The 21,174-nt window shown below is 42.3% G+C and overlaps 1 protein-coding gene across 4 annotated transcripts in view; it reads left to right on the top strand.

Annotated features, from left to right (window-relative positions):
* Positions 1-7,452: 7,452 nt before the first annotated feature.
* SIMC1 (SUMO interacting motifs containing 1) overlaps positions 7,453-21,174 on the top strand; it is a 91,510-nt gene continuing 77,788 nt past the window's right edge. For all 4 annotated transcript variants that reach the window (XR_007726299.1, XR_007726301.1, XM_050793162.1 and 1 more), the window contains exon 1: positions 7,453-7,713. Coding sequence is in view for 2 of the 4 variants with exons in the window: in XM_050793162.1 (XP_050649119.1) it covers positions 7,585-7,713 (129 nt within the window). In the remaining 2 variants the exon portion in view is untranslated. The remainder of the gene's footprint in view (positions 7,714-21,174) is intronic.

Here is a 21,174-nt window from a genome sequence, read left to right as displayed (position 1 = left end):
AAGATAATACTGTAAACACTCTAAATGTTCATTATTTGGTGTCTTGTTGAATATGCAAGCAATGCAGTACTTTGTAAATGTTAGCTACTCATATAAATTTCACTGTTACTGAAAAAGATGAACAGCATAGGAGAAAAAAAGTCAATGTATATGAACAGAGTTTAAAGAAAAAGCTACAAATAGCCAATGAGCAATTTAAAAGTATCTTAACTTCACTCATAATGAAGTAAAGGCAATTAGCACAAGATACCAACTTAAATTATTTGACTGGCAACAACTAAAAAGTTTGATAACCAGTGCTTGAAGAATTCGGGGAAACAGGCACTCTCAAGTGTTCTTATTGGTGTAACCTTTCTGGATGACAATTTGGTAATTTCTATCAATATGTAAAACACACATCTTCTAACCCAGTTCCCCATACTTAAGAATTTCCCAGTCCGGGTGCAGTGGCTCATGCCTGTAATCCCAGCACTTTGGGAGGCCAAAGCGGGTGAATCACAAGGTCAGGAGATCAAGACCATCCTGGCTAACACGGTGAAACCCCATCTCTACTAAAAATACAAAAATATTAACCAGGCGTGGTGGCGGGTGCCTGTAATCCCAGCCACTCGGGAGGCTGAGGCAGGAGAATGGTGTGAACCCGAGAGGCAGAGCTTGCAGTGAGCTGAGATTGCGCCACTGCACTCCAGCCTGGGTGACAGAGCAAGACTCCATCTCACAAGAAAAAAAAAAAGAATTTCCCTGCAGATATGCTGGCAAGACTTCTTAGAAGCTCAAAGACGTTGTTGTAACATAATTGATAATAGTAATAACAAAACTACACGAATAAAAACCCTAGAAACAACCAAAATATCCATGATAGAAAACCAATTACATAAATTGTGGCACAGCCTAACAAATAACTTTTTAACATAAGCTGTTAAAAAGAGACAGTATGGAAAAAATGCAGTTAGGAAATAATGCCCATGATAAATGAAAAAAAAGGCAAAGTAAATAACTGTACAGTGCGATTTTTTGGGGTGTGCTAAAACAGATAAGTATGTGTAGTAAGTAAATACATTTTGAAGGATTTATAAGAAACTAATACAGGTATTTAGTGTTAGGAAGAAGAACTAGGAAAGAGAGGGTGGCTTTCAACTTTCACTTTTTATTTTGTAAGTTTTGTTGCAAGAATTTTCTGAACTCACAAGATGTTTCTTTTAATTTTACAAACTGTTCAATGAGGGATACCAAGAATGGTAGAACGTGGTATATTTTTTTACTTGCTTCTTTGTGGTTTTCTATATAAGAGCAAAAACACTATTTTAAAATGTGAGCCATAAAATAGACAATATGGATCCATGTTCACTGACACAGAAAACCATAAGGACATATTAATTTAAGAAAACCAACTGTGATACAATATGGATGTAAAAATTTTGCACATGTGAGTATCAGCCATTTAGAGATATCTGGAAAGATGTTATCAAAATATGATGGAGTTAACATTCTGCTTCGTAACCATTCTCAATTGCTTTAATTTTCTCAAATAAGGATGTATCATCTTTGAACACAGGGAATGAAACAAAATTTTTACAAAGACCTTGATATCACAGCAAATTTGAAGATGGGAAGGAAGCAGGGAGAAAGGATAAGAAAATGATTTAAATAAAGTTATGTAAACTGAGAGGCCGCCTGCTGAAGCAATCCAGTGGAAAAGCTAAGAGTGCTCTGAAACTGGAAGATTAGACCTGGAATCCAGCAGAAGGGACAGAATGTTCCCTACAGCAGGGAGAAACTTGAGCTAGCTGGCTTTAGCATAAACAAAAGCGGGTCTGCAGGCACTGACCCTGCCATGTAACGAAAAATAGAAAAAAGAAAAAATCTTTTAAAGATAAATAACCACCACATATATATATATATATATATATATATATATATCCATTAATAAGGCAGGAAGCTTTATATTTAGAGTGTTTTTACCACAAATGACGGTTTCAAATCTCTACAGCAGGCCGGGTGCGGTGGCTCACGCCTGTAATCCCAGCACTTTGGGAGGCCAAGGCAGGTGGATCACGAGGTCAGGAGTTCAAGAACAGACTGGTCAACATAGTGAAACCCCATCTCTATTAAAGAAAAAAAATACAAAAGTTAGCCAGGCATGGTGGCGTGCATGCCCAGCTACTTCCAGCTACTCGGGACGCTGAGGCAGGAGAATCACTTGAACCCGGGAGGAGGAGGTTGTGGTGAGCCAAGATCGTGCCACTGCACTGCAGCCTGGGTGACAGAGTGAGACTCCATCTCAAAAAAAAAAAAAAAAAAAACTCAATACCAGAGCAGATATGCAATTGCATAAAGCTAAAAATGCATGTAATTTTAGTAAGTACATATGAATTCAGGTAAATACATAGAAGCAGCTCTAGAGGAATAAACATAATAGCACTGAAAAAGGGAAATTGGGAATCTGGATGGGGGAGGCGGCAAAAGGGGCCTTTAGCCTTGTCTATAATGCTTTTAAAATTTATGAAAGAAAACTATGCATATAGTGCGTTCTATTTTGGTAAAATAGACATAACACAACATTTACCATTATAACCATTTTAAGTGTACAATTCAGTGGCATTAGTTCATTCACAAAGTTGTGCAACCATCACCACCATCCATTTCCAGAACTCTTTGTCATTCCAAGCAGAAACTCAATACCCATTAAATAAGAACTCCCCATTCTCCCCATTAAACAAAAACCCCCCATCCTCCCCATCCCCAACCCCTGAAAACCATTATTCCATTACCTGTCTCTGTGAATTTGCCTATTCTAGGTACTTCATGTAAATGGAATTGTATATTCGTCCTTTTGTATCTGGCTTATTTCACTTAGCATAATATTCTCAAGGTTCATCCATGTTGTGGCATGTTATCAGAATTTAATTCCTTTTTATGGCTGAATATATTATTCTATTATATGTATATACCACTTTTTTTTTTAAGCAATTCCAGTGTCATAGAGCAAATCCAGACTCTATGATTACTTTCTGCCTATTTTGCTATTTCTTTGTTTGTTTTTATTATACTTTATGGTCTAGGGTACATGTGCACAACGTGCAGGTTTGTTACATAGGTATACATGTGCCATGTTGGTGTGCTGCACCCATTAACTCGTCATTTACATTAGGTATATCTCCTAATGCTATCCCTCCCCCCTCCCCCCACCCCAAAACTAATCCATTCATCTACTGAGGAATACTTGTTTCTACCTTTTGGCTATTACAAATAATGCTGCTGTGAAGATTTGCAGACAAGTACCTGTTTGAGTCCCCGTTTTCCATTTTTCTGGGCAAATATCTAGGAGTAGAATTGTTGAATCATATGGTAATTCTATGTCTAACTTTTGAGAAACTGCCAAACTATTTTTCACAGCTGCTTCTCCATTTTACATTCCTACCAGCAACACACAGTGGTTCCAATTTCTCCATATCCTTGAGCAAATTTGTTTTCTGTTTTTTAAAAAAATAGCCATCCTAAATGGGTATAAAGTAGGATCTCAATGTGGTTTTGATTTGCATCTTCACACATTTTTTCATGTATAAATTTTTCATTAAAAATTATTTTAAAAGAAAAGAAACATTTTTTTCTTCATTAACCAACTAGCGATACTTCCTTAACTGCTAAGCTCTTTGAGAACAAAAGCAATAGCTGCCCTGCTCACTGCTTTATCCCCGACCCCTAACATAATACCTAGCATCTAGCAGGTACTCACCAAATACAGTATTCACTGGCTGCATAAAATACTACATTAGCCTCTCATTTTACATGAGACTAATGTATGGTTTGGGGGGAGTGAGTCTATGAAAAAGTACCACCTTAAAAAAACTACACAAATTTCTGCAAAACATACAATCATTTTGGAAGTCTTGGGTAAATGGTGCACTTCAAGACAAATCCAGGATGGCCACACAAACGTAAGTGACATTACTCATAGTTTTAAGGAAGGCAACTTCAGAGCCAGCATTCATCCCACCTGGGTTGCCAAGTAAGGGCAGGATACTTTTAAGGTGTTCTCATATTATACCACCAGGGGTCCTGAGTTTCCTGTATTTCAGGCAGGATGGTTGATGAGAAAGATAAAATCTGAACACTCTTGTGTCTTGCTACAGTAGAGTAGGCCAGAGCTTGGCTAGAATCAGCAGGAGAGGCCAAAAGAAGTAGAGGAGGCCGGGCCCGGTGGCTCAAGCCTGTAATCCCAGCACTTTGGGAGGCCGAGACGGGTGGATCACGAGGTCAGGAGATCGAGACCATCCTGGCTAACACAGTGAAACCCCGTCTCTACTAAAAATATGAAAAAATTAGCCGTGCGTGGTGGCAGGCGCCTGTAGTCCCAGCTACTCAGGAGGCTGAGGCAGGAGAATGGCGTGAACCCAGGAGGTGGAGCTTGCAGTGAGCCGAGATCCCGCCACTGCACTCCAGCCTGGGTGACAAAGTAAGACTCCATCTCAAAAAAAAAAAAAAAGAAGTAGAGGGATGCAGGAGGTGTGTAGGAGGTAAAACAGACAGGACTTGTTTAGGAAAGGGGAGAAATCAAGTGCAGTGCTCAGGTTTTTCACTTCAGCAATCGCTAGCTGCTGGAGCCATCACCATAAGACAGGGAACACAGACAGAAAGCAGGCTTTTGTGTGGGTGTGGGGAGCATGAGGGTGAGTTTGGCTTTAGACATATTCAACCTGAGAGGCCTACGAACTTCAGCAGATGTTTGGATGCATAAACTGGAGTTTTAAGGAGAGGGCTGGGCTGAGATAAACTCATGGCAGCCATTGGCATAAAACCAATCACTGAAGCCAGGGAATAGTTGAGATTGTATAGGGAGAGGTCCAGTGTGTAAAGGTGGCCGATGTCAGGACTCTAAGGGACATCAAGAGTTTAAGGAGTGAGTAGGGAAATAGGAGTCAGCTAAGGAGACTTAAAAAAAAGTGGTGAGAGAAGTACAGCATCACAGAAACTTAGAGAAGACAGTGTTTCAGCAAGCAGGTAGTTAAACAAACTAAATGGTTGTGTATTTTGTTTCATTTTGTTTTATTGAGACAGGGTCTCATCCTATTGCCCTGACTGGAGTGCAGTGGCACTACCATAGCTCACTGCAGCCTCTACCTCCTGGGCTCAAGGGATCCTCCTGCCTCAGCTGCCTGAGTAGCTAGGACTACAGGCATGCGCCACCACACCTGGCTAATTTGTTTTTATTTTTGTAGAGATAGGATCTTGCCATATTGCGCAGACTAGTCTCAAACTCCTGGCCTCAAGCTATTCTCCCAACTCGGCCTCCCAAAGTGCTGGGATTACAGGTGTGAGAGACCACAATCCTAAATGTTTAATAGCTTTAGATGAAGACAACTTAATGAATCCTTTCATAAGGGTGGCTTCACCCATTGGACCAGAATGTCTGAAATCTGCTGGGCATAAACTCCCTGTCCACCAGACCAGTGGTTCTCACAGTGTGGTCCCCAGACTAGCAGCATCAACATCACCTGGGCACTTGTTAGAAATGCAAATTTCAGGGCCCCACCCCCAAAATTCTTTTTCTCAGTCAGAAAATCTGATGTGTGATTGTTAGTTCATTCTCGAATTGCTATAAAGAAATACCTGAGACTGAGTAATTTATAAAGAAAAGGGGTTTAATTGGCTCACGGTTCTGCAAGCAGTACAGGAAGCACAGTAGCATCTGCTTCTGGGGAGGTCTCAGAAAGCTTACTATCAAGGCGGAAGGCAAAGAGGGAGTGGAGGTAACATGGGGAAAGGAGCGAGATGGGAGGTGCCACACACTTTTAAACAACCAGATCTCAAGAGAACTCATTATCACAAGGACAGTACCAAAGGGATAGTACTAAACTATTCATAAGAAACCACCCCCATGATCCCATCACCTCCCACCAGGCCCCACCTCTAATATTGGAGCTTACAATTCAACATGAGACTTGCGCAGGGACACAGATCCAAACCATACCAGCAACCCAGCGCTCTGTGTTTTGCTGCTTTTGTTTTTGTTTTTGTTTTTGAGATGGAGTCTCGCTGTGTCCCCCAGGTTGGAGTCCAATGGCGCGATCTTAGCTCACTGCAACCTCCGCCTCCTGCGTTCAAGCAATTCTCCTGCCTCAGCTTCCCAAGTAGCTGGGATTACAGGTGTCTGCCACCATGCCTAGCTAATTTTTGTATTTTTAGTAGAGATGAGGTGGGCCAGGCTGGTCTCGAACTCCTGACCTCAAGTTATCCACCCACCTCGGCCTCCCAGAGTGCTGAGATTACAGGCGTGAGCCACCGCACCTGGCCGCAATCTGTTTTAACAAACACTCTGGGTGATTCTGATACTCACTAAAGTGTGAAAAACACTGCGTTAGACAGTATTTAGAGAGACCTGATAACCATTCCTTTGGGAACAAATCCCCCTCCTATTAAACACATATTCTTTGGATCTGTTAACATATTTGGCAAAATTGTTGGAGCCTGAGCAGCAGAATTTTGTCAATACCCCACATTTAGTGTACCAATAGGTCCTATCTTGATTTTAATGGTCCTGCCCTACAAGCAGCCAACTACCCACCGATTCCTCCACTAGTGACAACCTTTTTCACCTTTATAACTTCTGCTATTCACAACGTCTAATTATTCGTGGCCTCTGCTGCTTCATGGCTTCTTTTGTGCACCTTTTCAGCTTCTGATCCTCATACCAACTGAACAACTGTCTACGCCAAGCTTGTTTAACCCCTTGCCTGAGTCGCAAGCGGCCCATTAAAACATTATGAGATTCCCCCCCACCGCAACTCTTTTCCTTTAGGTCATCAGCTATCATTAGTGTATTTTATGTATGGCCCAAGGCAATTCTTCTTCCCGGGGAAGCCAAAAGATGGGACACTCCTGCTCTAAATCTCAGTTTAAACTCCTGAGAGACACATATTGTTAGTGAAACCGCAAAACTGGTACAATTTAGGAGGATAATTTGGCATCATTTATCAAAACTACAAAAACATGGCATTTGCACCAGTAAGTCCACTTTCAGGCATTTATCCTACAGATACACTTGCGCATCTGCACCAAAAAGTGGGGTCTGTCTCCCCTAGCTCGGCCAGAAGCCAGGTCACCCACCCTCCGTCACTCGGGGGCCAGGACTCCTCTCCCTGCCCCCTCAGTCAAGGCCCTCTCGGTCCGGGAGGAGCTTCACACCTGGGCTAGGTTGGGGCTGGGCGCGCCTCACGTCAGTTGGAAGCAGGTGGGGAAGTCCCCGCGGCCTCGGGGTCTCGTACGCCTGCCCCCAACACCGGCCGAAGCCAGTGGCGACTCCATTTTTCTTTTTTCTCTCTCTCTCTCCTGGGGAAGGGAGGACCCGCGCCGCCGCGAAGCACAGCGACCCCGGCCCTGACCCCAGCCGCCCGCCGCCGGTGGGCGGGGCTTGGCAGCCCAGCGGGGCGGAGCGGGGCGGGGCTCGGGGCGGGGCCGGCGTGGTGATGGCCCGGGTTGTCGCTGCCGCCGCCACCTCAGAAGCAGGAACCGAAGTCGCCGCCGCCGCCGCCGCTGCCTGGGTCGCCGGCCGCCCGCGCGCTGGCTCGGTCGGGGCCCGCAGCCATGGAGGACTTCATCGTGATCTCCGACGACAGCGGCTCCGAGAGCTCCGGGGGCGCCCGCCCGGGCCGGTCGCGGAGGCTGCGCCGGGCCCTGTCGCGGACCCCCGGCGCCCTGCCCCGCCGGACCGTGGTGAGTGAGCGTCGCCTCGTCTGGGGGCGCGCGTCTTCGCAACCCTCTGCTGGGCCCGCCGCCCCCTTCCCACCCCCTTGCTCCTCACAGCTGCAGCCACTTCCCGCCTTACCTCCTTCCGGGCCTCTCGGGCCCCGGGGAGCGCGGCGGGCCGGGGCAGGGACACGGGCGGCCGGGCCTCCCGGGCTCAACGCTGAAGCCCGAGAGGACTGCGGCTGGAAAGCGGGCGAGCACATGGACGAGCTCCTGGCGCGCCTGCTGCAGGGGCCGGGGTCTCAGGCCGGGGCCGCGGGCGTCCTCAGAGCCTCGGCGGGACGTGGGGGCTCGAGTGTACTGGCCCTGGCTGAGGCAGGAAAGCGGGAGCTCGTAATTGTTGGGCCTGTGGTGGGCACAGATGCGTGCAGGGAGGTAACAGGAGCCCAGGCTGGGAGGGAGAGAAGCGCGGGCCTGGGCCAGATGGTGGCCGCGCTCCAGGGCCTGACTGCAGAGCGAGGGGCCCGATTTTGAAGTTGTGCAGAAGGGCGATTTATTTCCTCAGCAAGCAATTACCCCGTACCAAGCCCTGAAGGAACAGAGAAGGAAACCTCGCGCACTATTTCTGCTTCCCCCAGAACCCTTTCATTTTTCTCATTCATGAGGTGGTGAATTATCTGCCTTTGGAGAATCCTGCATAGATGTTGATTGAATCCCTACTATGGACCGATGTTGCAGGGGCTGGGGCTACAACGGCGAACACAACATCCATGGTCCCCTCATAAGGTGATACATTCATCAGGTGGTTACTGAGGACCTTCTCAAGGGGTGGGAGGTGGAGCTTTTCTCTCAGAAGGCTTCCAGCGATCTCCCCAGCCTCCCAGAGCCATCCCCCGGAAACACAAGGATTATCAAGCTGATGTTATGTGTATAGATCATACAGTTTACCATGCTTCCTATGCAAATACTCCTTCAAGACGTTTCCTAGCTTCTGCAGCGCCTGTTCCCTTTCCAGCTAGTTTACAGTCCCTAAACCTCCATTGGGTTTCTGTGCCCGAGGTACAGTGCCAAGTGCTAGACGATCACTATAGAATGAATAGCGTACAAAACTAGTTAATATATATTATTTTTCAAGCAAGAGGGATTCTCAGTACGTCTTAGTAACAAATTTAGTTGAGTTAGGCAGCTCATGAAGTAGTCAGAAGAGATTTCCAAGACAGAAATGACCCGACTTCATGAGTGAATGGGTGTATCTAGGGCTGTCGCTGAATGTAGCGGACATAATGATGCACAATAAATATTTGTTGGATGAAGGAACGATTGAAAGAATATGGGGAGAGAGAATGGGTTAGATGGATGTTTGACAAGTATAAGAGAAGTGCATATAAAAGTAGCAGCAGGCTTGGGATGAAGGAGATGCTGAATTCAGGTGGGACCTGTTGGATTTACAGTGTTAATAGGAAATGTAGATGGATGTGGCCAGCTCAGTAGTTGGAGAAAAGGCAAGAGTGGAGATATTTGGAAGTCATGCAGACAGAAAGGAGTATTGAAGGCCTAATAGTGACTGAGATCATCAAGGAAAAGAGTAGAGAGAGAAAAGGTGGAAGGAAAAAAAAACTGCTTTCCTCCTAGTTCCTCCTCATTCCTCTAGCCCCTTCTCTCAGTACCTGTTTAACTTTGTCCTTCTCACTTGCTTCCTTTCCTCCCAAGTGTTGTCCATTTTCCCTCGTTCTGGTCCAGCTTCTCTCTTCAGTGGTCGGATGCCATCGTTATCCTAGTCTTTTGTGGTCTTTCACACACGTACATGGGTGTGCTCTCTCACTGTTCCTCTCCCTTGTGACCACTCAAGCAAGCATTTTGATCTGGAGCCTTTGAGTTGAATCGAAATGAAGGGCACGTTCCAGAGAGCAGTACCCAATTTAAATCATGCTTCTCCAGATACTTATTCCAGCTCTCTAAAAGTTCCAAGCTTATTCTTGTTTTATCTTTTTTGCAAGTTAGATAAGGGTGGTATGATAACCATGTAAAAGATCAGAGGCATTGAGAGACTTACAAGGTTATAAAGTCTACAAGTGCCCTTTTTTCTGTAGCTTTTCCTGACGGCTCTGAGGTCAGAGAGGCTTCTGAATCAATATCTCCAACATAGCATAACTCAAACTCAACTATTTGAGTTTTGGAAAGTTCTGTCAGCTCTCAGCTTTTGAGCCTGAGAACATTAATGCCTACCTAGCAGGATGGTTTTAAATTTTTAATGAGACAAATGCAAGGAAAGGGTCTCATATAAATGATAGCTTTTGCCACTTTTTGTGTTGTTTCTAAGCCCAGGCCTGTCCCTCTTGAGCTTCACAGGCAATGAGATAAAAGAAGCAACTTTCACATCTTTCTTTTTTTTTTTTTTTTTAAAATAAATATTGACTAAGGGAAAGTAACTTGCTTGAACTTAAGAAAGCCATATCTAATAATGAAGTTGACATTTCTGAACTCTTTATTCTTAACCCGGGCTTTAGTCTTCACTTAGTTGATGAGGTGTGTTTCTGTGTTTATTGTGGCTTTTTAGTTTGGGGGTTTTTGGTTTTTTACTTATAAAAGCAGAATATTTTCAGATAGTTAATTTTGTTGAACTAATTATACAATTTTTATAAATGTATAAAGAAGAAAATTAAAATTGCCCATAATCTCACCATCCAAAGATAACCAATGTTAACATTTTGATGTATGTCTATGCAAATGTTTACTTGTGAATGCACATGTGAATACATACATACCTATGTGTCCTCCCCATACATGTTTTTATGACCTCCTCTTAATGGATATTATGCCTTCGTTTCTAAATTTTCTCTAAGAACCCAGTGAAAAATTCCTTCATAATCTTTATACTCTTGTTCATTTGTTTATTAAATTCCTCTTAGAAGTTAGATTGCTGAGTCAAAAGGTGTGCCCTACTTTTGATATATGTAGCTAACCCTTGAATAACATGGGGGTTAGGGTTGCTAACCCCCCGTGCAGTTGAAAATTTACATATAATATTTGACTCCTGGAAAGCTTAACTACCAGTAGCCTACTGTTGACTGGAAGCCTTACCAATAACATAAGCAGTCAGTTCACTCATGTTTTGTATGTTATATGTACTCTTATGATAAAGTAAGCGAGAGAAAAATGTTAAGATCATAAGGAAGATAAAATACATTTACAGTACTATACTGTATTTGTCAATACCATAAGTTTACATCGTCTGTTTCCAAGATAAATCATCTGCCTGAAATAGTGGACAACCACAGCTGCAGACCTCTATCTATGGTGCATCTCAAGCAATTCAATTTTCCTTATGATGTCATGACTTTTCTCTGCTTCCTGGGAACACATCCAGCATCACTAGTAGCATTTTGTATGGGTTTCATGGTGTTATTCAAGGTTTACGATATTACCCTACACATGATTTAAAAAAAAAAAAAAAGTGGAAAAAAAAACCCCCAGGAGAGAACACTTTTTACTGTAATATACAGTTTAGTGGAAAGTAATGCAGAGATTGATTAGTGTCACATGGCATTTTAAGTGGATACTCACCACACTTGAGCTCACCACCACAGCAGCAGGAGATGTCTGTGGTAGTAGTACAGTATTATCACAGTAGTACAGTGTATTCTATGGTTAATTTTATGCAGTTGTGATACAAATTAAGAAAATAAAAAATAAATTTAAAGATGTGATTTAATATTGCATCTTTACATTTCTGTCAACTGCAGAGGTCACCATGTATGGTCAGTAAGTGATTGTGTGCATAAATTTTGATAAAGTTTAACTTTGTATATTTGTGTTGACTTTATGGTAGTAAATGGATAGAATAGGCTAGTATCTACATGTATTTTATGCATTCAGGACATATCTTTTGCTTAGTTTTTTTCCATTTTTATAGGCTATGGAGTTCGCCTGTGAGTTTTTCAAATTGTTAGAAATCCAAAAAATTTTCCAATATATTTCTTGAAAAAACTCTCTTGTAAGTGGACCCATGAAGTTCAAACCTGTGTTGTTCCGGAGTCAACTGTACTGCCAAATTTCCTACAGAAATTGTGCATTAATATTCTTACCAGTGGTATATGGCCAAGCATATCCCTTTCTCTGCTTCCTAGTCACCCCTAGGTATTGTTAAGTTATTCCATAAATATTTATTGAACACTTATTATATACCAGGCACTCTTAGAGGTGCTGGGAGTACATCTGTGAAAACCAAGTCCCTGCCCTCATGGAGATTTCATTTTACTGAGGAGAGACAAATAGTAAACAACTCCATAAATGTAATGTCAGGTGATAATACAGAGCGTTAGGAAAAAAAATAAGGTATTTTTGTTCTTTTAATCTTTGCTGTTTGATAGCCAGATTCCATAAGATGTCATTATTTTTAATTTTTTTCATCGATTATGATTCATTTATTCAGTAAGTATTTATTGAGCCTATGCTGTAACCCTGGGAACAAGAGGTGAACAAGATGATAATGGAACTACATTCTGCTGTGGAAAGATAGGCAGTAAACAAACTAACAAATAAGAGAACAGTATAATAGAGGGTAACTTTGGTGGGATTGGGAACATTTGATTGTGTTTTCAGAGAAGGCCTCTCTGAAGAGTTAATATTTGATATGAGACTAAAATGACAACAAATCAGCTATGAGATCTAGACGAATAAGGCATTGTCAAAGGGAACAGCAAAAGCAAAGGCTTGGAGGCAGGAATAAGTGTTCCGGTAAGGAATGACTTATTGGAAGAATGGAAAGCCAGTGAGGCTGGAATGTAACGACTGATGGACAGAGTCAGAAGAGATGAGAAGTAGCTAGGTTAGGTTATAGGGCTTTGGAGACCACAATAAGGAATTTGGATTTTATTGTAATACAGTAAGAAATCTTTGAAGGTTTAAGCAGAACAGTGACATGATTTCATTTACTTTTTTTTTTTTTTTTTTTTTTGAGACGGAGTCTTGCTCTGTTGCGTTGCCCAGGCTGGAGTGCAGTGGAGCGGCTCACTGTAACCTCCACTTCCCAGGTTCAAGCGATTTCCCCCGCCTCAGCCTCCTGAGTAGCCGGGACTACAAGCACGCCACCACGCTTGACTACTTTTCGTATTTTAGTAGAGATGGAATTTCACCATGTTGGCCAGGATAGTCTAGATCTCCTGACCCCATGATCCACCCACCTTGGCCTCCCAAAGAGCTGGGATTACAGGCGTGAACCACCGCATCTGGCCTTGATCCACATTTTTTAGAGATGACTTTAGCTACTGTGAAAAGAAAAGATGGTAAGGTAGGGAGACCATATAATTTATCATCCAAATGGGAAACTTCTGCAAATGAAAAGGGATGCTAACTGGACCAGGATGTCAAGCAACAGGTGAAAACTGGAACTGTCCCAAACAAACCAGAAGTGTAGTCGGTAGTCGCCCCACTGTAAGAGGGGAAGAGTGAAATTAGGGAGATCAGTTAGAAGGTTGGCTATAGTAGTCCAGGTCAGAAATAATTGCAGCTTGGACTGGAGCGGTGGTACAGACTGGGAGAGTGGAGGGATGTAGATATATAGTGAATAAAATCAACAGGTCCTGATAACTTGGATGTGGATAACAGGGGGAAAGGAAGGAATTAAGAAGGATGCCCTGAGTTCTGAAGCAACTGAATGCATGTTGGTGTCATGCATTGAAATGAAACAGACTTGGGAGGAACAGAGTTAGAGGAAAGATTCAAGAGTTCTGTTTTGAAGGTATAAAACTCATGATGCCTGTGGAATAGCCAACTGGAGATGCCAAGTATAACATTTGTACTGAGTTTAGAGCTCAAAAGAAAAGTCCTGACTAGAGACACAAATTTAGTCTTTTTTTTTTTTTTTTTTTTTTTTTTTTTGAGACGGAGTCTTTGCTCTGTCGCCCAGGCTGGAGTGCAGTGGCGCCAACTCGGCTCACTACAAGCTCCGCCTCCTGGGTTTACGCCATTCTCCTGCCTCAGCCTCTCGAGTAGCTGGGACTACAGGCGCCCGCCACCTCGCCCGGCTAGTTTTTTGTACTTTTAGTAGAGACGGGGTTTCACCGTGTTAGCCAGGATGGTCTCGATCTCCTGACCTTGTGATCCGCCCGTCTCGGCCTCCCGAAGTGCTGGGATTACAGGCGTGAGCCACCGTGCCCGGCCAGTCTTATTAGCATATAGGTTATAGTAAAGTCATTGGCCTGGATAAAATTATCTAGGTTGAGGCGACAAGAGGAAGAGCATCCAGGACCTAGCCCAAGGTAACATAGTGCATAGCCCAAGGGAGGAAGAGCAACTAGTGAGGTTGGAGATAAGGGAGTGTGCTCACATATAGTACAGCCAGACATCTTGCTTATGTTTATTGGAAACACATAGGGTGTGTGTGCAAATTCCCTATGCTTGTCGTTTGCCCGTTTTTCTGTTGGGGTGTTTTAATGTTTCTTTTTTTTTTTTTTTTTTTTTTTTTTTTTTTTTGAGACGGAGTTTTACTCTTGTTGCCCAGGCTGGAGTGCAATGGCGTGATCTTAACTCACTGCAACCTCCACTTCCGTGGCTCAAGCAATTCTCCTGCCTCAGCCTCCCAAGTAGCTGGAATTACAGGCATGCGCCACCATACCCAGCTAATTCTGTATTTTTAGTAAAGACGGGGTTTTACTGTGTTGGTCAGGCTGGTCTCAAACTCCTGACCTCAAGTGATCCACCCGCCTCGGCCTCCCAAAGTGCTGGGATTACAGGCATGAGTCACCGCACCCTGCCAACATTTCTTACTCATTTGTAAAATCTACTCATGTATTAAAGACTGGTGTTGGTGGAATTGTATCTCCCAAGAAGATGTGCTGAAGTTCTAATCCCTCACTACCTCAGATAATGACCTTATTTAGAAACAGAGTCATTGGCAGATATAATCAGTGAAGATGAGGTCGTGCCAAGTAGGGTGAACCCTTAATCCAACATGACTGCTGTCCTTATGAGAAGAACACGTGAAGACACGGGAAGAATGCCGTGTGACAGTGGAAGCAGAAACTGAAGTTATGCAGCTGCAAGCCAAGGAACACCGAGGACTGCTGGTGACGTCAGGAGCTAAGAAAAAGGCGTGAGACAGATTCTTCCCTGGGGCCTTCAAGAGAACATGGCTCTATCGACACCTTGATTTCAGACCTTTAGCCTCCAGAACTGCAAGAGGATAGATTTCTGTTGCTTAAATCCACCTAGTTTCTGGTAATTTTTACTAGGAAACTAATATAGCCTCCTGTCATACATGTTACGATTTTCTTTCAACTTTTGATTTTGTTTTTGTTTAATTACAGAAGTCTTGCATTTTTATATAGTCAATTCTACCACTCCTTTTCTTTATGATTTCTTAGTTGTCATGCTTATATCAATCTAAGTAACAGACAGCGACTCTCTAAAAAGAAAGTTATATTTATTCAGGAATGGCATTGCAACAGGAGTATGTGAGCCATAATAAACTATGTATGTATTCAGGGAGGTAAACGAAGGCAAAAGCTTTTAAAGGAAAAAATGAGGAGGATTACATAATTGTTTAGAAATAATTATCCTTATCTACAAGGATTAATAACAAGGGTGGCTCCAGTCCAAGGTCAGGCAGGCAGTTGCTGGGCAGGCATCCTCATGGAAGTATTTTTTTCTGCAAGGTTGTGTTTTTTGCAGAGCCTTTTGTGGTACTTCTTATCAGGCATTTGTGCATAATAATCTTCCCTTCATGGCCTTCCCTAGCTCTGTTTTTCAAGGTTTTTCTTTCTTTCTTTCTTTCTTTTTGTAACACAAGTGACTCAATTTTGATACTAACAACTCACATTTCCCTCATTTGATCTAGATGTTTTCCCAAAAACATCACCAATCAGCTTGTATAATAGTTAGGTTTTTGTGTGTGTTTTGGGGTTTTTTGGTTTTTTTGTTTTTTGCTTTTTTTGAGATCTCACTCTGCCACCCAGGCAAAGTTGATCTCGGGTCACTGCAACCTCCGCCTCCCGGGTTCAAGTGATTTTCCCACTCAGCCTCCCGAGTAGCTGGGATTACAGGCAAGCGCCACCATGCCTAGCTAATTTTTAATTTTTTATTATTATACTTTTAAGTTCTGGGATATGTGTGCAGAACGTGCAGGTTTGTTACATAGGTATACACGTGCCATGGTGGTTTGCTGCACCCATCAACCCATCATCTACATTAGGTATTTCTCCTAATGCTTTCCCTCCCCTAGCCCCCCACCCCACAATAGGCCGCGGTATGTGATGTTCCCCTCCCTGTGTCCATGTGTTCTCATTGTTCACCTCCCACTTATGAGCAAGAACATGCAGTGTTTGGTTTTCTGTTCCTGTGTTAGTTTACTGAAAATGATGGTTTCCAGCTTCATCCATGTCCCTCCAAAGGACATGAACTCATCCTTTTTTATGGCTGCATAGTATTCTATGGTGTATATGTGCCACATTTTCTTTATTCAGTCTATCATTGATGGGCATTTGGGTTCATTCCAAGTCTTTGCTATTGTGAATAGTGCTGCAATAAACATACATGTGCATGTGTCTTTATAGTAGAATGATCTATAATCTTTTGGTTATGTACCCAGTAATGGGATTGCTGGGTCAAATGGTATTTCTGGTTCTAGATCCTTGAGGAATCACCACACTATCTTCCACAATGGTTGAACTCATTTACACTCCCACCAACAGTTTAAAAGTGTTCCTGTTTCTCCACATCCTTTCCAGCATCTGTTGGTTCCTGATTTTTTAATGATGCCATTCTAATTGGTGTGAGATGGTGTATCATTGTGGTTTTGATTTGCATTTCTGTAATGACCAGTAATTATGAGCTTTTTTTTGTATGTTTGTGGGCCACATAAATGTCTTCCTTTGAGAAGTGTTTGTTTATATCTTTCACCCACTTTTTGATGGGATTGTTTGTTTTTTTCTTGTAAACTTGTGTAAGTTACTTGTAGATTCTGGATATTAGCCCTTTGTCAGTTGGATAGATTACAAAGATTTTCTCCTATTCTGTAGGTTACCTGTTCGCTCTGATGATAGTTTCTTTTGCTGTGCAGAAGCTCTTTAGTTTAATTAGATCCCATTTGTCAATTTTGGCTTTTGTTGCCATTGCTTTTGGTGTATTAATCGTGAATTCTTTGCCCATGCCTATGTCGTGAATGGTATTACCTAGGTTTTCTTCTATGGTTTTTATAGTTTTAGGTTTTACATTTAAGATGTATTTTAATCCATCTTCAGTTAATTTTTGTATAAGGTGTAAGGAAGAGGCCCAGTTTCAGTTTTTTGCATATGGCCAGCCCGTTTCCCAACACCATTTATTAAATAGGGAATTCTTTCCCCCTTGCTTATTTTTGTCAGGTTTGTCAAAGATCAGATGGTTGTAGATGTGTGGCATTATTTCTGGCCTCTGTTCTGTTCCGTTGGTCTATATATCTGTTTTGGTACCAGGACCATCCTGTTTTGGTTACTGTAGCCTTGTAGTATAGTTTGAAGTCAGGTAACATGATGCCTCCAGCTTTGTTCTTTTTGCTTAGGATTGTCTTGGCTATACAGGCTCTTTTTTGGTTGCATATGAACTTTAAAGTAGTTTTTTCTAATTGTGTGAAGAAAGTCAATGGTAGCTTGATGGGGATAGCACTGAATCTATAAATTACTTTGGGCAATATGGCCATTTTCACGATATTGATTCTTCCTATCCTTGAGCATGGAATGTTTTTCCATTTGTTTGTGTCTTCTCTTATTTCTTTGAGCAGCGGTTTGTAGTTCTCCTTGAAGAGGTCCTTCACAGCCCTTGTAAATTGTATTCCTAGGTATTTTATTCTTTTTGTAGCAATTGTGAATGGGAGTTCACTCATGATTTGGCTCTCTGTTTGTCTACTATTGGTGTATAGGAATGCTTGTAATTTTTGCACATTTGTTTTGTATCCTGAGACTTTGCTGAAGTTGCTTATCAGCTTCAGGAGATTTTAGGCTGAGACAGTGAGGTTTCTGAGTATACAATCATATCATCCGCAAACAGAGACAGTTTGACTTCCTCTCTTCCTAATTGAATACCCTTTATTTCTTTCTCCTGCCTGATTCCCCTGGCCAGAACTTCCAACACGATGTTGAATAGGAGTGGTGAGAGAGGGCATCCTTGTCTTGTGCTGGTTTTCAAAGGGAATGCTTCTAGTTTTTGTCCATTCAGTATGATATTAGCTGTGGGTTTGTCATAAATAGCTCCTATTATTTTGAGATACGTTTCATCAATACTGAATTCATTGAGAGTTTTTAGCATGAAGGGGTGTTGAATTTTATCAAAGGCCTTTTCTGCATCTATTGAGATAATCATGTGGTTTCTGTCATTGGTTCTGTTTATGTGATGGATTACATTTATTGATTTGCATATGTTGATCCAGCCTTGCATCCCAGGGATGAAGCCAATTTGATTATGGTGGATAAGCTTTTTGATGTGCTGCTGGATTCAGTTTGCCAGTATTTTATTGAGGATTTTCACATTGATGTTCATCAGGGATAATGGCCTGAAATTTTTTTATTGTTTCTCTGCCAGGTTTTGGTATCAGGATGATGCTGGCCTCATAAAATGAGTTAGGGAGGAGTCCATCGTTTTCTATTGATTGGGATAGTTTCAGAAGGAATGGTACCAGCTCCTCTTTGTGCCTCTGGTAGAATTTGGCTGTGAATCCGTCTGGTCTTGGGCTTTTTTTGGTTGGTAGGCTATTAATTACTGCCTCAATTTCAGAACTTGTTATTGGTCTATTCCAGGATTCAGCTTCTTCCTGGTTTAGTCTTGGGAGGGTGTATGTGTCCAGGAAATTATCCATTTCTTCTAGATTTTCTAGTGTATTTGTGTAGAGGTATGTGTAGTCTTCTCTGATGGTAGTATGTATTTCTGTGAGATCAGTGGTGATATCCCCTTTATCATGTTTTACTGTGTGTATTTGATTCTTCTCTCTTTTCTTCTTTATCTGGCTAGTGGTGTATCTATTTTGTTAATCTTTTCAAAAAAACAGCTCCTGGCCGGACATGGTGGCTCACGCCTATAATCCCAGCACTTTGGGAGGCTGAGGTGGGAAGATCACAAGGTCAGGAAATCAAGACCATCCTAGCTAATACGGTGAAACCCCATCTCTACTAAAAATACAAAAACAAAATTAGCTGGGCATGGTGGCGGACGCCTATAGTCTACTCAGGAGGCTGAGGCAGGAGAATGGTGTGAACCCAGGAAGTGGAGCTTGCAGTGAGCTGAGATAGCACCACTGCACTCCAGCCTGAGCAACAGAGCAAGATTCCGTCTCAAAATAAAAAACAAAACAAAACAAAACAAAAACCGCTCCTGGATTCATTGATTTTTTTGAAGAGTTTTTCATGTCTTTACCTCCTTCAGTTCTGCTCTGATCTTAGTTATTTCTTGTCTTCTGCTAGCTTTTGAATTTGTTTGCTCTTACTTCTCTAGTTCTTTTAATTGTGAGGTTAGGGTATCAATTTTAGATCTTTCCCGCTTTCTCCTGTGGGCATTTAGTGCTATAAATTTCCCTCTAAACACTGCTTTAGCTGGGTCCCAGAGATTCTGGTACATTATGTCTTTGTTCTCATTGGTTTCAAAGAACTTATTTATTTCTGCCTTCATTTCATTATAAATTACTTCATTTTGCTATTCAGGAGAAGGTTGTGCAGTTTCCATGTAGTTGTGCGATATTGAGTGAGTTTCTTAATCCTGAGTTCTAATTTGATTGCACTGTGGTCTGAGAGACTATGATTTCCATTCTCTTGCATTTACTGAGGAGTGTTTTACTTCCAATTATGTGGCCAATTTTAGAATAAGTGTGATGTGGTGCTGAGAAGAATGTATATTCTGTTGATTCGGGGTGGAGAGTTCTGTAGATGTCTCTTAGGTCTGCTTGTTCCAGAGTTGAGTTCAAGTCCTGAATATCCTTGTTAATTTTCTGTCTCGTTGATCTGTCTAATATTGACAGTGGGGTGTTAAAGTCTCCCACTATTATTGTGTGGGAGTCTAAGTCTCTTTGTAAGTCTCTAAGAACTTGCTTTATGAATCTGGGTGCTCCTGTATTGGGCGCATGTATATTTAGGATAGTTAGCCCTTCTCGTTGCATTGATACCTTTACCATTATGTAATGCCCTTTTTTGTCTTTTTTGATCTTCGTTGGTTTAAAGTCTGTTTCATTAGAGACTAGCATTGCAACCTCTGAGTTTTTTTTTTTTTTTTTTTTTTTTTTTTTTTTTGCTTTCCATTTGGTTGGTAATTTATTCCTCTATCCCTTTATTTTGAGCCTATGTGTGTCTTTGCCCATGAAATGGGTCTACTGAATACAGCACACCAATGGGTCTTGACTCTATCCAATTTGCCAGTCTGTGTCTTTGAATTGGGGCATTTAGCCCGTTTACATTTAAGGTTAATATTATGTGTGAATTTGATCCTGTCATTATGATGCTAGCTGGTCGTTTTGCCCATTAGTTGATGTAGTTTCTTCATAGTGTCGATGGTCTTTACAATTTGGTATGTTTGGCCAGGCATGTGGCTCACCCGTGTAATCCCAGCACTTTTGGAGGCCGAGGTGGGCAGATCACAAGGTTAGGAGATCGAGACCATCTGGCAACATGGTGAAACCTTGTCTTTACTAAAAATACACATATTAGCTGGGTGTGGTGGCGTGCTCCTGTAGTCCCAGCTACTCGGGAGGCTGAGACAGGAGAATGGCTTGAACCTGGGAGGTGGAGATTACAGTGAGCCAAGATTGTGCCACTGCACTCCAGCCTGGCGACAGAGCAAGACTCTGTCTCAAAAACAAAACAAAAACAATTTGGTATGTTTTTGCAATGGCTGGTACCAGTTTTTCCTTTCCATATTTAGTGCTTCCTTCAGGAGCTCTTGTAAGGCAGGCCTGGTGGTGACAAAATCTCTCAGCATTTGCCTGTCTGTAAAGGATTTTATTTCTCCTTCGCTTATGAAGCGTAGTCTGGCTGGATATGAAATTCTGGGTTGAAAATTATTTTCATTAAGAATGTTGAATATTGGCCCCCACTCTCTTCTGGTTTGTAGGGTTTCTGTAGAGAGATCTGCTGTTAGGCTGATGGGCTTCCCTTTGTGGGTTACCTGACCTTTCTTTCTGGCTGCCCTTAATATTTTTTCCTTCATTTCAACCTGGTGAATATGACGATTATGTGTCTAGGGGCTGGCTGCTCTTCTAAAGATACTACTAGAGAATTTTTTCATATTTTTAGTAGAGACAGGGTTTTGCAATGTTGGCCAGGCTAGTCTCGAACTCCTGACCTCAAGTGATCCACCCACCTCGGCCTCCCAAAGCTCTGGGATTACAGGCGTGAGCCACTGTGCCTGCCAATAGTTCAGTTTTGATATCCCTCAGTACCAGGATGGACCTATCCTGGATTGTTGGTCTGATTTCATGTTGGAGGGAGTCATTGACCACTAGGAGTCAGTGTCAAACTCTTTTAGCCACATTTGAGC

Source organism: Macaca thibetana, chromosome 6 (genome assembly GCF_024542745.1).
Source record: "Macaca thibetana thibetana isolate TM-01 chromosome 6, ASM2454274v1, whole genome shotgun sequence".
NCBI lineage: Eukaryota > Metazoa > Chordata > Mammalia > Primates > Cercopithecidae > Macaca > Macaca thibetana.
This window is presented reverse-complemented; position numbering and strand designations above follow the sequence as displayed.